Raw genomic sequence first — 22,641 nt, 5'->3', positions numbered from 1 at the left:
GACAGACAGCCTCAAACCAACGAAAAAGTTGTTGAACCTGTCAGATATCAGTAACACAGATTTAAGAATGAATTTATACCGACGGCTTTTAATTTGCAGTTTTTTCAGTACTCGAATAGTTACTGAATGGCTTAGCAAAGAAATGGAGCTCAGAGTATTTAGCCAGATTTGACTAAAAACCCAAAAAAAATGCCTACAGCTTTTCAAATAGTTTCGAAAATTATAATTTGCAATATGGTTCGGAAAAAGCACAACTTTGACTAACAAACAACGCTCGAGTTTGTTATAGTAAATTGAGACAATTTTTGAATCCAGTACTAACAAGCGTAATCAAAATTTTAAACGCTAACTACTTCTGAGATCTCATAAAAATGAGTCTCACACACTGTTAAAAATATATCGATTTGTTGCATTATCCTGTTGTTGTTGTAGCGGCAGAAAACATCCCTGGAGTAATTTCTAGGAATGCCGCCTAGTGGAGAGACTTTGGCCAAATGAAAAGCCAGGTTCGTTATGTGGATCCACCACTACTGCGAAAATCTTTCTCATCTCCTCTCTAGAACAAAGTTTAATGTAAATCCAAAGCAATACCTGAAGTAAGTTAGAGAAACGCCCCCTTGTTGGCAGTCTTTGGACGAACAAAAATCCAAGTTCGTTACATGGATCCGCCACTCCTGCGAGAATCTTTCTTATCTCCCCTCTAGAACAGAGTTCAAGATTTTTCTACATCCAAAACAAGTTCGCAAGAGTTCCATAATCCGATGAATGAGTTTCTTGGAAGCCAGTAAATATTTGCTCTGTTGAAGATCTTGTCATACAGGCTTTCTATATTATAATCTACCTTGAGTGTTCTCAAATTATGCAACCCAGGCTTCCTTTAACCTAACTTCAATGTTGTCAAAGCGAAATTATGTAACCCAGACTTCTTATAAACTACCTTAAATGTTCGCAAAGAGAAATTATGCAACTTATCTTGTTTCGTCCAAATGTATGTAACCTTTCCTAACCAACGCTTCTTAAAGACAGCATACCATAGATCAGCACATAAATAGCTTCTGGGAGTTCTGTGAAAGAATATATTATGTTATTTCTCCAAACTGATTCAGGCATACACAAAAACGCTTAGTTCGGTAGCCCAGAAAGAAAGCGCGAAACCCATATTTTGATTCAGGATACAAAAGATCTTGCGTGTTTCACAAGTCTAACTAAAAAGCGCTCACTACCCTGTTAAAAATTACACCACGGAGAAGGACTAATTCTCAGATAGTCATAAAAGTAACTGAAATAGACACTCATTCACCGTTCCAAAAATCGTCGAGTTTACTTAAGAGGAACGGAGAGAATTTTTTTTTCTCGTCAAGGAGCTATGTATAACCCTTTAAGCTATCTTCTTATGGGTCTCAAAGCGACTCGTCCATTCGAATCTCTGTTACTGACGATAAAATCGAAGAAGTGAAAAAAAATTGTTTTTTGAAAATCGTTGTGTTGGCATCAAAGAGATAGCAGAGCATCTGAGCATCTCTTATGAATCGACTCAACACATTTTGGTTAGTGTTTTGGGTATGTCTCACGCTAAAATACCTGAAACTTTAGCAAAAACGACGCCAAGTAGATGACGCAAAAGAGATATTTGACGATCAAACGCACCATTGCTGGTGAGTAGACGTTGGTTTATGAATATGGCATCGAAAATGTTCAATAAACTAACGAATGACGCGCCAAAAATAAGCCGAACCCGAAAAAAATAAGTTCGCTACAAGCACTGAAGCCCGTCTTAGCCGAGGTTTATAACAAATGTATGAAAAATTGGATGGTTGAATAAGATGGTAAAATCCTTTGCCTTTTTTCATTTTGTAAGTGTATTGTATTAGACATTAATCCACGCCTGGCCCTACAAATGGATTGCCGACATGTTTAAGACCCCCCTTACCAATAAATAACTCACTTATTTGCATGAGAGGTATCTTTACATCAATAAATGATTAAAAAAACGAACTCTTTTGAAATTTGAGATTTCGCCGAGTCGGGTCTCAAACCCTTTACGCTCAAAATATTAGTTAAGTTCCGAACCAACTTACTTGCCATACAATGTACTTAGCATAAAGTTTTTGTTGCTTTAAAAGAATTCTACAAGTGCTTATAGCAAGTAGAGGATTTAAATAGCTTTCAAAACTTACCTGTATGTATGTAGGTGTGCTTCTTCATGTCGCTCTTCTGGTGAAAACGTTTGCCGCAATAACTGCAAGGATAAGGCCGCGTGTCGCTGTGTATCAGCAGATGTGTGGACAGCGTGCTGGAGCGTTTGAAACGCTTGCCGCATTGTTTGCACTCAAAAACCTTCTCCACATTATGAACAGCTCTAAAAGGGAGAGGAAGAAGGAAGGCAAAGAAGAGTGGGAGCATGTTAAAAGCGAGTCAACTAATATTTTATGCAAACTAAAAGTCTTTACGCGCCTTTAAGTCACTGACTTAAGAGCTGTAAGGCTGAAAGCCACATTAAACGCAGGTTTGCAACGGGCTGGGTGTGAGTGTTACATTTGGTTTTTAATTTAATTGCACAAGGCTAACAAATTAATTCATTTAAACAATGTAAGACTAAGCAGCGCACCACCGAGACCGCTGCAGACATACGTGGGCTCATTAAGTTTTCACACACACACACGCGCACACACACACACAGAGAGAAACACACATCGGCCGAATGTTTTCAAAAAGGCTTTTGGGACAAAGTTCATGTGAAAAACAACATACCTGTGTTGACTCAAACTAACTTCGTGTCCGAAAGTCTTGTTGCAGAGTTCGCAAGCGTACGGCTTCTTGCCGTGATGCGTACGCCGTGAGTGGACCTCGAGGCCGTGCGGTGTGGAGAACATCTTCTCGCACTTCATGCATGAGTAAAGGTCACTGAATTGCGGCAGGCCGGGCCATTTGGCCATGTGGTGGAAATGCAGATGCGGTGGATGTGGCAGGCCGAGATGGGAATTTGGCGGCAGACCAGACGCGTCGCCATTTTGACCCGCCTGCAGAGGCACCATCAGATTGCGCAGCCGAAAGATGTCCTCCTGCGAAGCGGGATGGTAGCTGTGGAGCATAAAGAGAAAGCAACAAATTTACATATGTGCTTTGAACATGAGCGCGTGGACTGGCAATTAAATATTTTGCCGCTTTTAATTAAGTTTTTGTTGTTTCAAGTGTTTTTTACAATTATTTTACACTTTAACCATTATACATATGTACACGAAATGGAGCTACTTACGCTGAGGTTAAACCAGATTGTTGACCCTGATGCAGCGCAAAGGCGGCGAAGAGCGGAAAGGCGGGCGGCAACAGCGGTCGTTGAAAGAATGGCGGCTCGTAGCTGGCAGCGCCTCCACCGCCGCCGCCACCACTACTGCTCACATAGCCGTTGCGAAACGCCTCGAAGGGATTCACGCCAGCCGGCAAACTCATGCCTGTTGGTGACTTCTGCAACGGTCGTACCACCGTCACGCCATGCGCTGCCGGCTCATCGCGCCGCAAAAGCGCCGACACTGAAAACATTTCAGACTTTTTCGGACTCGAACTAATTAAAAGCTCTGCGGTTGTTGGCGGCGAACTCAATGGACTGGTGCGACTGTTGTGTTGGTGGTGGTGGTGGTGGTGGTGCAAGGCGGGCGGTGGCGGTGAATCGACTTCGAGCTCGACGGAACTTGAACGTGAACGCGAACGCGAATGCAGCGAGCGTCGGCAATTGCTATCGTCATCGAGATCGATTTGTGATGAGGTGCGCGAATGACTGCGCGATCTGGAAATCATATCGTGTTCCGTGTAGGAACGCGGTTCACTGATGCCGCTGTCACTTAGCGGTTGTTGTAATTTCCATTGTAGTATTTGATTTTTGCTCAATATGCAGATAGAGTTGTTGTTGTCTTCGTCATGTTTCGCTGCTGTGTTGTTGGTTGCGCTGCTACTGAGTAACGTAGGCGGGTGATGACTGGACAAGTGTTCGGCTTTCACCAGACGATTGATGCTGAAGGCGAGCTCATCTGGAAGGGAAAAGGAGGGAAGCTTTGTTTATGAATTGAATTTTTGTTGGCGTAAAAGTGTTGCGTATATTTTTGGACTATAAAGTTTTTTTTGTATATTCGTATAGAATATTCACTCTTCTTCCGCTATCACCTAACAGCCTCAACAATAGTCATTATATGGCTTTTCCAAGGAGTAGCCGGCAAGTAGCTAACCGCTCTGCGGTGGCTTCTAGAATGGGGCCAGCACCCTGCATTGTAGTGGGGTCTCACACCCCGCTTCACACGAAGGAGAGAGTGAGTAGAGAACGACAATAGCAGCAGATAACAGAAATGTGCCACGCCAAGTTACTAATGGGAGGTTACAACCTAGCAAAGTTTAAAGATATGATCAACCTCCCCCGAGACAAACTCTACAGGCGCAAGAAAAACTTATCCAACACGGGCATAGTCTCTTGCGCAAACTACCGGTTTTGCGACATGGAACCCGAAACTCCAGGTCACCTGTTTCTAGATTGTCCCATTCTCAAGTCCGTTCGATCCTTCTACGTGGAAAGGGATCACATCACCTCCATCGCGCCCAGTAAGCTACTGGAATTGTTCATAGCGCTGGACCTTTGTGACCATATGTGATATACTAGAGGGCACAATAGATCATAGATCGTAGTGCAAACCTTCAATTAATTTCTACCTATCTATGCTTTTTCCATGTCTTCACATGTTTGCCAATTAGACCGTTACCTATTAGCACTACCACTGGAGTTCTTTTGTCATTCCTTTTCAATATTAATAGTCGACATGTGCGGTCCATATTCCATACGTGCTTGCTGAGAGATCAGGCATTGACTCCTTTGAGGCTCAGCTATTTTTATAACATTTATTTGTCGATTAAATATCTACGAGTCATACAAGAAACATTTAAATTCCCTCTTTTCCAAAGTCTAATTATAGGGTGGAGCCTGCTAGCTAGCTCATCTGCTTCACGGTTACCTGGTATATCACTATATCCCGGAAGCCATTATAGGCTTAGCGTTGAATAGGATATTAGAACTGCAAAGCATTCTTTCGATATCTTTGACGAAACCTTAGCAAACTTTAATGATTTCAAAGCGGCTTCATTCCTCCATCTAGACTATTTAGTTTGAGCACATCTTTTTCTAATCTATCTTGCTAATCTTTCTGTCTCTAATAACAGTGTATTCATACTTGCATGTCTAAAGTGACAGTCAAGCAGCAGTCACGGCAGTAACCTCGTATCGCATATCGGCCAGACGTGTCTTGGGAGGCAGTGCTGCATTAGAAAGTGTTGCCGGAAGCAAGCACTTCTACTGTGTGCCAGGCCACAAAGGCATCGAGAGCAATGAAGTAGTGAGCGAGATTGCCAAGTATTGTGTACGGCTAACAACCGAAAACGTGCATTGTCTATACGACGATCTCGACAGAAGCATGGTGAAGAAAATAAAAACCCGATAGAACGAGATGAATTCTTCCCCAGCCTTTTTACATCTAATATAAGGATTTTCGAAAATATCTTACTTAGTAAAATTAAGTGAACTTGTATGTACTATAGTTTCATGCCGAAATGGTATAAAATCGGTTCACGAATGACCCAGCTCCCATATACCATATGTAATGGTTTTCGTGTTATTGATTATAATGCTTTTTTACATAAGTTAACGTTCTAAAATTGCATGAAAACATATTCGCCAGTATATTTGAATCAATCCGAAGGTTTTTGCAATCAGCCGAGACCTTTCTCTAGCTAAAAAAAAACTTTAAACATCTTTTCTTCAGCGGATATCTGTGAAATTTTGAATGAAACTAAGCCGAAGCGCTTCCGTGTTTTGGGAAGCACTAGGTCTTAGTCAGTATCGTTAATATATTGATTTTCGATGCTCATGTTGGCGTTAGGTCTAAGCCCCATATCCTTAATGAAATATATAATACAAATATAGATTTTCGATTCTCAAGTTGGCGCTTTAGAACTTTGTCTTGATTTTCATCGTTCAGTTTGTATGGCAGTATATGCTATAGTAGTTCGATATGCGCGGTTTGGACAAGTGAAAAGTGGTTGAATTGTCACTCGAGGCTCCTCACGGCTTGTCGCGCGCCGCTTTGACGTTACTGGCTCAGGCGTCGTGATGCGTCTGCTTAGATATTCCCGCCTTTTCTCATTTTCTGCAATGAACCAGTTTCTGCGTTAACACTTGAAGAGTTCGTTCGCTGTGCCGTTCCGTCCTTATCGTCCATGCTGACGTTCTTTTGTTTTCCCATCGCCATCTTTCGCATATACCCTTTAACTTTTCTATGGATTCCTCTTCTGCTTCTCCCATTTGGGTAATGTATTCTTGTTTCGGCGAGTTCTGAGGTCCTTCTTTAGTGGCAGCTGGGGTGCTCTTCTCTTCTCCTTGTTTTGCCGGTGGTGGGTTTCCCTTGAGGCTGTCTTTTCTCCAGTTTTGTCTGCTTGTTTTGGGGCGACGGTGAGTGTAGTCGATCTAAGTATCTTACTACTTCTGCTGAAGACGGTCCCGTATTCCTCGTCTTGGCCATCTTTGTTAGTTAAGAATACTTTAAATCGCATTCATTTCGTCTCGAGTTCTCTATTTGCCGCCATAGAACATAAATTCATGCCTCATGAAGCATATGGCAAATAAATAAAAATAACATAAATCACCAAAAACATTATTTTCGCATTATGCACGCCAAAATTTCGAAGCAAAAAATTTCAAACAAATAAAATCTAGACCAATGTCCGTCCACCTGTATATGCACACACCAGCCTCACTCCCCGGCACTTGCGCATCTGTCAAACGCCGCTAATATTCTATTTACGACAAATCAATCTTATAGGCCCGTGTATATGTGTGAATGTATGTGTGTATGGTTGTCCGTGACGGCATCGAATTTCGAAACATAATTATTTTCGTATTCAATCATATAATCCACCTTACATGACCATTAATTCACCCTAATCAACCGCCCATCACATAAAGCACACGCATTTACACACACACGCATATAGATGAGTGAAGCGGCGATGCAACGAATCGGCAAATCAGCATGATCATCAACCGCCTCTCCCTCCCTCCTCGCTCAGTCAGTCTGTCAACGCCACACAGCAGCCACTGACTTGACGTCACAGAGCATACCTTCAGCCACCTTATGGTAAATTCAGACGCGCCATAGAAATAACAAGTTACAACAAAAACAACAATAGCAGTAATAATAATAATACGCGTTTAAATGGAACATCTGTTCGTCCACACACCCGAGGTAAATGGAGCATGACCAAACACAAAATACACAAACGCCCAGCAAAGCGACATTATGAAGGCGCTACAACAACAACAATAACAGGGTGCTATAACAACAAAAACATTAGAGATGTGTTACAACAACAACAATAACAATATTTTTATACAACAACAATAAGACATTACAACAACAACAACAACTCGCTACAACAACAACAACAACAACATTAAGACATTACAACAACAAATGGAACAACTCGCTACAACAACACCAATACCCATTTTTAGCAACAACAATAACAACAACAGCGCGCAAATGAGGCCCGCAAGCGATTTGCATTCATGGTGACATTGATATATAAACAGCTAACAAATTACAGCAACAACACTGATCAGGAGTATAATAATAGCGTTCTTCAATGTCATTGTGTTGGTGAAGTGCGAAGCAAAAAGCAAAAGGGGTATGGAAAATCTGCCAGCACAAAAGGACAATCACGAGCGAATTGGCGCTAACACACCACAGAGTCAACGCAGGAGAAAGGGAGAATATGCGATAAAAGTAGGAAGAGGGGGAGGCGGGCATTGGTGTATGCGTGACGAAATGACGCGTCGCGCTAAATTTGTAATTTCACAAAGGAAAAAATGGATGAAACGCATTCGTGACGCTTTGGAAAATCAAATAGAAAGCAATTGCTTGCGGAGACCAACACACACACAGGTGGTGTGTGGTGTGGTGTGGTGAAAAGGGTGCAGTGTTGAATGTGGAAAATTGATGTTAACTTTAGACACAGACGTCGAGGCGGTCTAATTGTTGCACAATAGGAAATTGATAAATTATATGAAGGAAAAGGTGTTGATGTCTATGAGACTCACGGGAGTAAGTGGAAGGAGGTAAAGGATAATCGGGTTATGTTGGCTAAGATGCACAGAGCTGCGACATTAGGACCTTATGTGAGTTTTGGAGAATTTTCAGTAGAAGTGAGATCTTTATTTTTGCCGCGCAAACCTAAGTATTGAAAAGTTTTGGATACCCTTGACCTCCAAAAAAAAGGCACTCCACATCTGCAGCTTGAAAAATTTTACTTCCTTTCTCAATTTAAAGCTGTAAAACACTGTAAAGCACTAATGTAGAGAAATCCTTCCATTCTCTCTACTATCTTCTCAGCGGTTGAACCTCTATAAGATATTAAAGCTTTATCGCTAGCTATGAATATTAAACCAGCTAGATTAGATGGGGTGATGGTAGTTACCAAATGCCAGATTAATTGAAAATCAGGGAAGATAGTGCCGATCTATTTCAGCTGATCAAATTTAACTCGGACTGATCCACTCAAATCGAGCGCAAGCCGTATCGATAAAATATTTTTTTCTAGAAAAAGAGGGTCCTTGAAAATCGTCGTTTTAGCATCAGAGAGAGGGTAGAGAATCTCAACATTTCTTATAGATCGACAAGACACATTTTGAGTATGAAGCGGGTCAAGCCGAATGGATGAGTATATTTTGCTAGATTGGCATTTGAAGTCATCGAAAACGTATCGTGCTTGAAAATCATCGTTTTAGCATTGAAGAGATGGCAGTAGATCTCAACATCTCTTATAGATCGTCAAAAACGACGTAGGCCAGGACCCTACATTCATTAAACGCATTATTAATGTCAACGAGACGTGGATTTATGCAGTAGCTGAGGACCTTAAGTTCATCAAACGCATCATTGCTATCGACGAGACATGGATTTATGAAATTAACCTCGAAACTGTCCAACAATCTCGAGAATCGCGCACTTAGAAAGAGCCAAAACCTCAAAAATCCGAATTCTCTGAAAGCACTTGAGGTCATCCCAACCCATAGTGGACAATACATTGATATGCTTGTATTGGCTCTAGATCCACCTTCAAGGTAAAAAAGATTTATATAAAAATACATTTTCACATGTTTCTGTGTTTAGTTTGGTAGTCCGCGTCTAATTTGATCAAGTCTTATAAGCGAAACTTTAGAATTGTGTAAGGCGACATAGAACTTCGAGAGATATACATTCAAGACAAGTAAAAATTTAAGTGTCAAAATCAAGATCAAGAATCAGATCTTCAATCATGAAACATTGAATACTGTTCGCCAAAGAGAGAAATTCTCCATACATTGGCGAGATCTACCTAAAATTTTCCAGTCAAACAGAAAATTAAGTCTCAAAATTAATGCTACAGATCTTCAATCATGGAACATTGAATACTGTTAGCCATACTTTCTCTCTTCTCGCTACAATGGCTATATGACATTTGAATCTTTGCGCTGACGTCATTTTAGCGAATATTTTTCCGAAACGAACACTGAGATGAGCAATCATCTTTTAAGTGAGGCTAAGAATTTTGTGGTAACATGTTGTTGCTTTTAGTATTTGCTTTCCGTAGCGTGATTCTATATACATTTTTCGCCTTCTCACCATTCCACAAAACCATTCGGAACATATTTTATGACTCCATAACAATAGGTTAAAGCCCATATGACCTCGAGTGATCTTTATTCCTCTTTTCATCAATACCAATCTTCATATTCGAACCTTAGGTTCGCGAGTGTTTTTTTTTTTCTTTTTTAGCATTCCATTCTTCATATTCACTAATCTTCTGAATCAGAAGAGTTTGCTATGTCTATTTGGTTGACCCTAATCAGAACTTTCGACAGTTTCTGATTTTTAAGTAGGTTTGAGCTGTAACAATAATGTCAAGCAAGCCCGAAACAGAATTTCATTGAACATACAAGTTTCAGAATCTCTTATTGAGCTTTATTTTAATACTTATCCGACTATTTTATGGATATATGTAACTCACGAAAGGACTGACTGTATAACATACATATTGTTACAGGCGAAGCAAAACAAAATTCGAGTTTTGGTTATAAAATGGTTATATATTGGTTATCATACATTCATAAAATAGGTTATATATTGGTTATCATACACTCATATTGAAACAAAATTTGAGTTTTCGTTATGAAATGGTTATATATTGGTTATTATGTCTGACAACGATTTTAAATTTTTTTGTGATGACACTTTGTTTTTCATTTTAGGTGACAATATATATTTCGGCATGCATCATCAGCAAAAAAAAATTATCATTAACAAAAAAAAGACACATTTTCAGATATTTCATAATCCTTGCAAGTCCTTTATTACCAAATAATTCACTTCGGGAACACACACACACTCATGACAATCCCATAATTTGATTTGTCTACGCTGAATCAAACGTGTCTATGCTAATAAAGAAGAAGAAGACGCTGAATGAACGTCGCTGAGAGCTCAATCAAGGGGGAGTATGAAATATATCCCATATTTACATATACCAAACTCCATTGCAGTGGACACCCTCAATGCGTGCCAAAACCGATAATTATTCGCTCATAATACTTGAATAAACTGTGTGGGTGTTTGTAACGGCATTGATGATGCAGAAGCAGATTTCTATATTATATGCATACATACATACATACATGAAATTATAACTTCATATACATATCTACATATACATACATATCTACATACACATACATATCTATCTATATAGGCCGTTAAAAAATTTACTCGCGCTATCTTCTTCTCTCCCTCCTTTATCCTATCTTATAGGTCATCGGCTTATAATCGGCAAGGCTCATAAACTTTTTTGCGCAAAACGTGACTCTATGCGCGGTCGTGATTCTTAGATGCAGCTTAAATTTAGTTTGCTCGCATTTCATATAACACGAGGAATTCTCTTTAATAAGGGTTGATGTGGGGATAATCAGTTTTTTGTTTGCTTGTATAAGTACATGGGCAGCGGCCTTGCACACCTCTTTTAATTGTTAAAGTACGCATATTAATGCAATGTAATTTGATTTATTCAAATGCTGAAGATAATTGAATTTTATCACGAGAAGGGTATAAATGGCACAGATTAATTGCTTGGTGTATGATATGGGTTGTATAGATGTTACACATCTCACGAAAAAAAACAACTATAATAACTTAGATAATGAGAAAATATGAAAATCATACTTTCGGTATCTGAAATGGATAGTCCCGAAAAATTTCGGTATTATTGATGTTTAATATTTTTCTAGCTATAGATGTTACACATCTCATGAAATCAAAAAACAGTTATAAGATTGGTAATACAAAAATTTGAAAATCGGATTTTCGGTAGCTGAAATAAAAAAATTTCGGGACCAACTATTTTCAATATTTAATTATTTTCAATATTTAATAAAAATGTAATACCAATTTTTTTAAAGCAATTAATTGATAAGAAGACCCGACATCCTATCCTAAAGTATTAAAATTTTAAGACCACAATTTCGGGATCGGAAATCGAAAGTTTTCGGGACCAATGATTTTAATTATTATGTAACTAATATTAGATAATATTCTTATTATTATTAGCTATTATTTAGAAATAACTGACAATATCGAATACTACAATTTGAAAATCGGATTTTCGGTGTCTGAAATTGACAGTCCCGAAAATTTCGGGATTATTAAATTTCAATATTTTTTTAACTAACATAATATTTTTATAAGGAGCAATTAATGAATAAAAGATTTAGCAACGTGAAACACACAAATTTTCGGTACCAACTAGTTTAAATATTTTATAATAATATAATACCATTTATTAGAAGAATTTAATTAAAAAGAAGGCTTTCGTGGTATATGAATCTAATGTGAATTTAATGGGATTTTATGTAACAATTATTATTATTAAAATTTGAAAATCGAATTGCAGGAATCGCAATCCCGAAATTTCGGAACTTTGAAAAAGTAATCGAGAACAAAGAAATTCAGGTGTTATGATTATAAATACTTAAATTACAAAATCACATTTTGAAAATCGGATTTCAGAGTTTTGTAAATTTACACAATCCCGGAATTTCGGGATTTTTAAAAAGTAAACGAGAACAAAAAAATGCAAGTCTAAAGATTACAAAATACTAAAATTAGAAAATCAAATTTTCGGGATCAGAAATTGACAATCCCGAAATTTTTCGGGATGACTTCTTCTTCTTTATTGGCGATGTGCTTACGCGGTTATAACCGGATTGAATGCTTTGCAATATTTTTGTAACTAGCATTTATTACTTATTAAGAAGCAATTATTGGATCAGAAGGCCTGAAAATGTCAAAGTTAATGTAAAGCTATAACATTTAGAAAACACAATATAATGCTGACAAAAAATTTTAAAATAATTTTTTTTCCAATTTTGCTCTACTAAGTATTCTAAAGGAGGGACAAAATGTACGTTTATCCGTCGGTTAAATCTCGAACCATCGGGTCTTCGGGAAAGTAAACGAGTGAACCGAAATTCAGGTGTCATAATTACGTACACAACTAAAATAAGTTGGATAATATTGAAGTTAAAATACTAAAATTTCAAAATCAAATTTTCGAGTTCGAAATTGGCAGTACCGAAAATTTTCGGGATTCCCGTTTATTTTCGTTTTGGCCTTTGTGATACCATTCTGAAATTTTGCACACGTTATTGTCTCCCCATTAAACTATTCATTTGTTAGAACCGGCGATATCGCACCCGTGAGTTTATAACCATAACCGATAAAATAACCTATAAAAATCTAGTTAATATATGGAAAACTGTTTTTATTTTAGAAGATATACTTACGAAATTAAACACAGATTATTGCCTAAAGCAATGTTGCAATTTCCGAAGAAATAATTCAGATCGGATAAGTATAGCATATAGCTGTCATACAAACTGAACGATCAAGATCAAGTCCTTGTATAGAAAACTTTTTTATTTGATCAGGTATCGTTGAAAAATTCGGCACAAATTATTGGCAGAAGTAATTCTACAATCTCTGAAGAAATTGTTGAAATCAGATCACTATAGCATATAGCTGTCATACAAACTGAACGATCAAAATCATGATAAAGACTTTTTATATTATTTTATCTTATAAAAAGCTGCTATAAAAAGAATTAAGGCTTTTTTACGGCCAACTTTAACGGTTTTTGCCGCTTTTTACGTAAAAAATATTTATTTTTTGCCAAAATGATTGACCTTGAAAAGTTTTCATAATTTTCTATACAGCTGCTTCATTTTCTTATACTTGTATTAGAAGATTTTAAAAGTTTTTTGAAGTGTCTTAATTTCCAGCGCTTAAAAAACCATTTACAGCAATAACAATCGGCTTAAAAGCATTTATTTTTCAGCTAAGCCGAAATAACTTTTATTTCCGCAGTCGAAAAACAGACATACACATACATACTTATATATAACACACTTCCACACACATTGAAAAGCATATTTATATTTTACTTAGACTGAGTCCATGTTTCGGCCATAATAAATGCCAAACAACCTGCCGCATGCACCCCCTACCGCACACTTGCCACACAAGCCTGCTCGAGATCAAGTGCAGACAACCGCCTGCGTGCGCCTTACAAGTGTACCACCAGCAAGAACAGCATCAGCACAGCTCAACACTGGAGGAGGGTTGTGCGGCGAACAGATGTCGACAGTCAGTGTCGTCGTCATCATCGTCGTCGCTGTCGCTGTCGGCTGGGAGTGAGCGATATATGGAGTGCGGTTGGGCGGGCAGGTCGAGCCAGACTATGTCTAATGCGTACAAATTTATGACTTGGTCCCGCGGGGCGCGTGCCGCACAATATTCACACACACACATACACGCCTTGCTAGTTGTATAGCTGCTCTAATACCTTGATAAGTTGGCAAAAGGGGCGGTTTATTGTTGTTGCTGCTGCTTGATGTTAATGATGACGAGGAGTTTGCCACGGCAGCTCATTCGAAGCGCTTTCGAATTTTATTTACTTTTGCCTGCGAGCGTCTTTGGGGTGTAAAATCGCCCAACCCGGTATCCCGAGGCCCGGGTGTGGGTTACAAAATCCACAATCCTTATTATTATCCTCGTTGTGCCATTTAACATTTGAATTTTGAGCAATTACCGAGCTTGTGTGTGTGTGTTTGTGTGTATGCTCAATTTCTTTGCGTGAGGGTGTTTGCGCTGTTTGGTGTTAAGCCTATAATTATTATCCGGTGGTCGTAAAAAAGGTGGAAATTAGAAAATCACACCCATTAAAGCGATTGCTGCTGTTTTTCTTCCGGTTTGTTCCGGTATGTGTGTGTACGTGTGTAGTGTAGTGCTAGTAAAATTGAATTCTAAATGAACTATTGTAAAGAAGTTGTTCACCTATTTATTAGTAGCTAACGGTTTATATGTTTTTACTTCGATATTAAGAAAAGTTTTTGGACATACGTTTGGAGAGTGCTTTGTTGTTGTTGTAGCGGCAGAATTCTGCCGAGTTGACAGTCCTTGGCAGGATAAAAATCTGGGTCCTTTCCGGTTACGTAGACCCGACTGTCGTGTGAACGGTTGAGAGAGCTTTCTTATGTGTTGATCTTAATCTATAAACATAAAATTTTATTACTCTTGTGTTCGAACTTATAAATCACACCGGCAATTTCCAATTCGGATGGGGTGTCTGGAGGTATGCGCTTCCTGATGCATAAGTCTTAACTTTCCAAACGTGGGACAGCAGTTTAAACGCCAACAGGACAATTGTCTGTTAAAAGCCCGTCAACTAGAGAGAGGCCTTACTGAGGGCAAAGAGACCACTAGAACTCTTGCGATCGATCTTGAGCCAAAAAGCTTTTGTGACAGCGCATGCACCGGTGATGGTCCAGCGCTTGTCAAGCCTTCGCGAAGCCCAGCATCTAGTAGTAGCAATACACAAGAGGATGCGGGACGTCGATCTACTTCCATTCTACTGATGGCGGTTCTGGGGTGCTTTACAATTGCTTGGGATTCCGTTATGGCTTGGCACCCAAACCAGTCTTATCACAAACACTGTCCGAAGTTGGATCGAACAATTGTTCAAACGCAAACACTGCCATATCCCCGAAGTTAAGCTCAGATGTCCAAATGATAGAGAACTCCTGATTCGTGTCTTGCAAACGGTGTTTCGGTCACGTTGAAAAAATTTATTTTTCCTTTTTTTTGTGGTCTCACGGTATGAAACACATGTAGAGGAGTCGATTGTGAGGTAAAACGGCATATGGCATCACTAGTGATCGAAACTGGTCTATGTTTGGCTCACGAAGCGACCAGACTAGCTTAACCACAATTAGGTTAGGTGCTAAACCATTAAAAAAAAAATCAACAGATACGTGTGACCCCATTTCTATATGAAACATTTGATAAATGCGCTGCAAATGCTTCTTATTTCTTTATGAGAAAGCCACCAATGACTAATACAATATCCGACAAATGCATTAGAAAGTCTGCGCCAACGAATACAAGGGTTAAGAAATCATGGCAATACTTTAGACTTTTAGGCTCAGAACATACTATAGTATGCTGTGCAAATTTTCTATAAGCCAGAGCTGAGGTTAACATAATAAGTACCGGGACACTCACAACAAGATCAACCAAATCAATTTCCATCAATAAAGCCTCTAGAAACATTAATTTCTTGATGTTCAATCAACGATAACAGACCGAAAAATTATATAACGTCTTTAACCAAGGATTTTGCCTGAAAATTTTTATTACACCTATAGGACTTCCCTCCTTAAGACTGTATGAGTCATGTGTCAAATATATTTCCTGTCAATCAACAAGTTGTTGGTATATTACACAATTGTTAACCTTTGAATGACTAGAAAATAAGAATGCCTATGAAAAAGCTTCAAAAATTCGCAATTTTTTACACCAAGCAAAAGAGGTAGAACTAAAAGCTCAAAGTTCTTAGGGTCAAAAGGACTCCGCATTGTTAGCATTGGGCTAAGACTCTATATAAACAACTGACAACTATTCTAAAAGTTACCAGATGAAAAAAGAGTTTAACAAAAAAATTAAAAAAAATGCAAAAAAAAAATAAAATAAAAAAAAAATTAAAAAAAAACTGTTATTAAAAAAATTGTTATTAAACCTTAATAAAACTAGTGAAAAATTTTAAAAATTATTTTCATTCAAAACTAGTCAAAATTTTATTAAAAAAATTATAAAAACAAGTTTATAAAAAAATTAAAAAAAAATTAATATAAAAAGTTTAAACCGCAAGAAAATTAGTAAAAAATTATAAAATATATTTTAGAAACCAATTTATGATTCTAAAAATTTATTTTGTTAAAAATAAATATTAAAAAAAATAAAAAAAAACTTGTATTAATAAAATTATTAAACCTTAATAAAACTAGTAAAAAATTTTAAAAATTATTTTAATTTAAAACTAAGTAAAAATTTTACTAAAAAAAATGAACAAAATATTAACTATAAAACAAATTAAAAAAAAATTAATAAAATGGTGAAAATTTTCAAAAATTATTTTACAAAGCAATTTCTGATTCTCAATATTTTTTTTTATTTTTTGTTACAAAAAAATGATTTAACGCATTTCTCTGAACATTTTATTTGAGCAATATCTGAAGACAATTACCATTTAAACCTTTCTAATCCATTACAAAATAAAGAAAAATATGAAATGCCTTAACATTTACTAGAAATGGCACTTTCGTCTTCCTAAATTTTGCACGATAAAAAACTATAAAACACAACTCAAATGGAATTTGCCAAAATAGTCACTAAACAACTCATCGCGTTAATGGAAAATACAAAAGGCAAACTTTGAACTGTAGCCTAAAAACGTCAGAAGCCAGCTCCGCAGGAAGCAATAAACAATGTACACATTTAAGAATAGAAATTTCAGCGAAAAAATCATTGATAAGCAATTATAAACTAATCTCGCTCTTCTCGGTTTTTAATACCCCGAACAATTTTTAACACCCTGCACTAAGAGTGCCATGACAGCCGACAAGCTGAGTTTACTCATTTTTTGAGATATCAGTCTGAAATTTTGCACACGTCCCTCTCTCAGTAAGTAACTGCTCATTTGTCGTAATTGGCGATATCGGATCACTATAGGTTATAGCAGTCATACAAACTGACCAAACCAAATCAAGTCCTTATATGGAAAACTATTTTATATGGCGAGATGTCAGCACAAAATTCGGTATGGTTTATTGTCTAAGATAATACTACAATCTTTGAATAAATTGTTCAGATTGGACTACTATAGCATATAGCTGTCATACAAACTGATCGCTCAGAATCAAGTCCTTGTATGTAAAACTATGTTATTTGTCGAGATATCTTCACGAAACTTAGCATGGCTTATTATCCAAGGCAACGCTAAAATATTTTAACAAATTGTTCAGATCGGACTACTATAGCATATAGCTGTCATACAAACTGACCGTTTAAGCTGAAGTCCTTGTATGGAAAACTCTATTATTTGTCGTGATATCTTCATGAAATTTGGCTGACATTAGTATCCAAAGCAACGGTGTAATCTCCAATGAAAGAGTTCAGATCGGGCCACCATAGCATATAGCTGTCATACAAACCAACAAATCAAAATCAAGTCCATGTATGAAAAACTATTTTATTTGTCGAAATAACTGTACAAAATTTGGTGTGAATTATTGTCCAAGGCAAAGCTATAACCTGTGAAGAAATTGTTCAGATCGAACCACTATAACATATAGCTGCCATACAAACTAACGGATAAAAATCAAGCTAAATTCTTTTTATACCCCTTTTTTGTTATAGAAAATGTATCTGTGTGGGGTATTATAACATTCGGTGTAGTCAAAGTTAATGTTTTTTTCTTTTACTCTATCAAAGCTCACTAAAATTGCTAACGTAAAATATGATAATATTTTTGCTGTTTTTTTTAATAGACACACTTCATTTTGCACTTTGTATTCAAGATATTAATGCAGTGTTAGCTAATATATGTACTTTATTATTTTCCACTTATTGCATAACAACAATGTAGCTGTTTTTGTAGATGTGCTTTTTGTGTGTATTTTTGCAAATTTCATAATGAAATTTCGATAAATAGCGCAGCAAGGAAATAGTTCGTAAAGCCATAACGACCATAAAGATTTCAGTTGTTCACATTTAACCATAAAAATTTATTTTCGTAACATTACTCGCTATAAAATCAATAGAACTTTTCGATAACTGTTTTTATTTTGTTTTATTGTTGTGTTTTGATATCTAAAATCACGCAAAATTTAAGCAAATAAGGGAGCTTCTACTGTAACAACTGTGCATGGCTGTAGTGTGCACGTATGTATGTGTATATGTGTATACCGTTATAAATAAAAGCGCGCAAAACACCGACGGCGAATTATTGATATTTTTTTGTTGTTATTGTGTTTCGATTTTTCGCTTGTTTTGCTTTTTTGAAGTTTTAAATTTTCCAAGCAATCGCAAGCTACCTTTTTCACCACCATCACACCACTGTGCAGGTGTCAACTAACCGTGTAACTAACTGCCGGTCGTGCGAGAGCAGTCAAGAGTCAGCAATCAGTATTGGAAATATCAACTCTTTGGCAGTATTTTTTGTTATTTTTTTTTTCTACTGCAACTTTGATGATGAAGCGTATATTAATGCTAAACAGCAAAGAGCAAACAATTAGTTATCAATTTATCAGTGGAAAAAAGGTGTAAAGTTTAGATAGACCCCTGATTTATGAGCGTAGATAAAGAATTCGTGCCTAGGCAGTAAGGTATAAATGTACATAAGCACATACTACATCTAGAAATAGGTTTGTCCATGTGTAGATGAGTTGTAGCATTCGTTGTTGTTGTGCTTATGCCCTGAATAGGAGTAGAAGCGTCTTGTTATATACATGAACTAGTCTTTCAGTTTTTGAGATATCAGACAGAAACTTAGCACAGGCTCTTTTCTACTCAAGTAGCTACTCATGTGTCGGAATCGCCGATATCGAAACACTATAGCATATAGCTGCCATACAAAGTTGTAAAGCAAAATCAAGTTCTTGTATGGAAATTTTTTTTATTTAATGAGATATCTTCACGAAATTTGACATAAATTAATGTACAAAGAAATGACAGAATTCCTGAATATATGGCTCTGATCGGACTACTATAGCATATAGCTGTCATACAAACTGAACGATCAAGATCAAGTCATGGTATGGAAAACTCTTTTGTCTGCAGAGATACTTTTACGAAATTTGGCATAAGCTATTGTACAAGATATCGTTATAACCTCCTCATATATCTTTCAGATCGGCTTACTATAGCATATACCTGCCATGCAAAGTGATCGATCAAAATCAAGTTCTTGTATGGAAAACTTGTTTATTTTGTGAGTTATTATTACGAAATTTGGCATAAATTATTATCCAAGGCAACGCTATAACGCCGTCTCATATCGTTCACATCGGAGCACTATAGCATGTAACTGTCATACAAAGTGTTGGTTCAAAATTATGTCTTCATATGAAAAACTTTGTTATTTGATTAGACATCTTCTCGAAATTCGGCACAGATATTTAACCAAAGCAATGCTATAATCTCTGAATATATTGTTCAGATCGAATCACTATAGCATTTAGCTGTCATACAAACTGACTGAACAAAATCAACACATAGAATTTTGTATACTCTTCTTGCTATAACAAATTCAATTGTGAAGGGTATTATGTTAGCCGAGAATTACGTTTTACTTTGTTATTATTATTTTTGTTATTATAATTTCTCATTTTTATTACCATTTATTTTTTTCCTTTCGAAAATTGCTTCTTCTGATGGTTGGCAACTTGGATATACACACATAAACTAAAAATGCTGGTGTTTTTGTTATTTCTATATTTTCTATTGTTGTTGTTGTTTTTCTGTTGTTTTTTGCTATTGCATTTTTATAATCTATATATCGCTTGTAACAACTATCTGGATCGATCGCGTTTTTCTGATCGTACACGCATACATACATACTTAAACTCATTCAAAACCACCACAATTTCCCAACACCCAGCGATCGTACAATCAGGAAATCAATCATATAAACTATAGCAGCCCATAACTCGGTTATAAGTGCATCTTCAAAGTTTACCGCAGCCAAACGAGCCACAAACAATCGATAGCAACTAATCGCTAACTATTTGCTTATTGCCCTTTGCATTTATTGCCCCTATATATAGTGCATACAATGTACTACATACTTATATATATGTATGTATATATGTTTGTATGCATATTTACTTTCACAATATTTGCCCAAAGCGTGTTATTGCTGTCAACGTTGTAAGCCTCATGTAATTACTTGTAAGAAAGTTGTTTGCCTACGCACTCATAAAGTGTCTTCGCGACAAATCAGCGATTCAACACGATGTTGTAACAGAAAATTATAGCGTGGCATTTCAAACAGTATTTTCTTTAAGGCAATAGAAATTTATACTTTTGCTCCTACTTCGGCTGTTCTCGGTCTGTAAGATTTATGATCGCTTTTGGCTTTGTGGCGGTGCTTGCCGCGGAGTCAATACTCGAGACTATTGAAGCGCTTTTATATCGTAGGTTCGACATTTTTGGATTCTCTCTGACATTCAATTATGTATCTCACACGTTGACCGATATTTTCTTCACTTTTTTCCAAGAGTATAATTAATGGAATTGTTTTTAAAAATATATAAATATACGAAAAAAAATATTATTTAATAAAATAACATTATAATATAACTATTTAATAATAAAAAATAGTATTTCATAATAGAAAAAAAAAAAAATAAAATTTTAAAAATTATATATTGTTTTTGTAGTTTTTTAAACAACTTTTCTTTAAATTTTTATATTAAATTTGTTTCGCTTAAACAAGTAAAAAAATTACATTTTTCTACCTTTTTTGTTTTTTTTCAAAATATTTTTTTGTTATCTAATAATAACATTTTTTTTGTTCAGTTTTAATTTTATTTTAACCAAAGACCATTAATTTGACAAAAATATGTATTTGAAAAACACATTTTTTATTAGAAATAAATAAATAAATAATATAATAATAAAATAAACCAAATAATATTTTATTATAATATAAAATAAAAATAAAAAACATAAGGAAAAAAGTTTGTATATGTATAAACATGTTTTTTATTTAGTTTTTAAATTTTTTTGAAGCAAATATTTATATATAAGCTTCATATATTAAAAAACAATTTTTTTATTTAAGTAAAAATGTTACTCTTTTTCCTCGCTTTTTGTCAATTTTTTATATACAAAAAGTGTTTTTATTTTTTTTATTAATAACAAATATTTTATAACTTTTTAATAGTAATGTATATTTTAATAATTTTTTATATATATATATATATATATATATGTATATATATATGTATATATATATATAAAAAAAAAAATAATCCAAAAAAAATGTATTTGGCAAAAACTTCAGAAATTTAAAAAAAAACAGTTCTTTTTTATTTTTCAAGACAAAATATTTTTTTTTTAATTTTTCTTGTTTTCTCAATTTTTTATTAATTATACATACATACATATGTATCTTTTTTGTTAATTTTTTTATATTTATCCTTATACAGTAGATGACCGCTAATCCGGATCAATTAAAACCAGCCCCTATCCGGAATATAAGGAAATCCGGATTACCAAAGACATATCAGAACTATTTATTATGAAAAAATATTTATAAATTTCTGTTTGTTTATTATAACAAATAATACACATGTTCCAAAAAAACAAAAAAAACTTAAACCAATAAAGCATAAAGCGAATGTAGTGAATAATAAACATGTGATTCGGATTAGGGAATACGGATAGAGAATTTCGGTCCGGATTACAAGGGACATAATAGAAATTTTGAGTTTTTTAACCCTCTCCGGATTACAGTGGAATCCGGATTAGGCCATGTCCGGATTAACGCGCTTCTACTGTATCTTCAAATTTTTTTGAACCAAAAACAAATTGGCTAAAAAAATAAATTTAAATATTTATAAAAAAAATGGTTTTAAATATAATTTTTTTTTATTATTTTATGAATTAGTTAAAAATGTTAAGTTTTCTTTTAATGTATTTGGCAAAACTTCATATATTTAGAAAAAACAATTCTTTTTTATTTTTTAATACAAAATGTTTTTTTTTCTAATTTTTCTTTTATCTTGCTTTCTCAATTTTTTATTAATAATATATATTTTTAAATTTTTATAATAACATCTTTTGTTAACATCTTTGATAATTTTTTAATATTTCATATCGTTATATCTTAAATTTTTTTAAACCAAAAACAAATTGGCTAAAAAAAAAATTAAATATTTATAAAAAAAATTGATTTTAAATACAAAATATTTTTATTTTATTTTATGAATTAGTTAAAAATGTCAATCTTTTTCCGTGCTATTTGCTAAATTTTTTTATTATTAATAATATTTTTTTTTTTTATTAATATATATTTTTTTAATAATTTTTTTTTTTAATTATTAATATATTTAAATTTTATTAATTAATTTTTAATTTATATTTTATTTTTAAATAAAGCAAAAATAATTTTTTTATAGTT

At 35.1% G+C, this 22,641-nt stretch overlaps 1 protein-coding gene across 1 annotated transcript in view; it reads right to left on the bottom strand.

Annotated features, from left to right (window-relative positions):
• Positions 1-22,641, bottom strand: part of LOC120769678 (transcription factor btd) — a 59,519-nt gene that overhangs the window by 18,881 nt on the left and 17,997 nt on the right. Inside the window, exons 2-4 of the mRNA XM_040096798.1 lie at positions 3,257-4,025; positions 2,752-3,081; positions 2,178-2,359 (exon numbers count right to left, since the gene is read on the bottom strand). Coding sequence (XP_039952732.1) covers positions 2,178-2,359; positions 2,752-3,081; positions 3,257-4,025 — 1,281 coding nt within the window. The remainder of the gene's footprint in view (positions 1-2,177; positions 2,360-2,751; positions 3,082-3,256; positions 4,026-22,641) is intronic.

Source organism: Bactrocera tryoni, chromosome 2 (genome assembly GCF_016617805.1).
Source record: "Bactrocera tryoni isolate S06 chromosome 2, CSIRO_BtryS06_freeze2, whole genome shotgun sequence".
In the NCBI taxonomy this organism is placed as follows: domain Eukaryota; kingdom Metazoa; phylum Arthropoda; class Insecta; order Diptera; family Tephritidae; genus Bactrocera; species Bactrocera tryoni.
The sequence above is the reverse complement of the archived record's forward strand: the minus strand, read 5'-3'. Positions and strand labels throughout refer to the sequence as shown.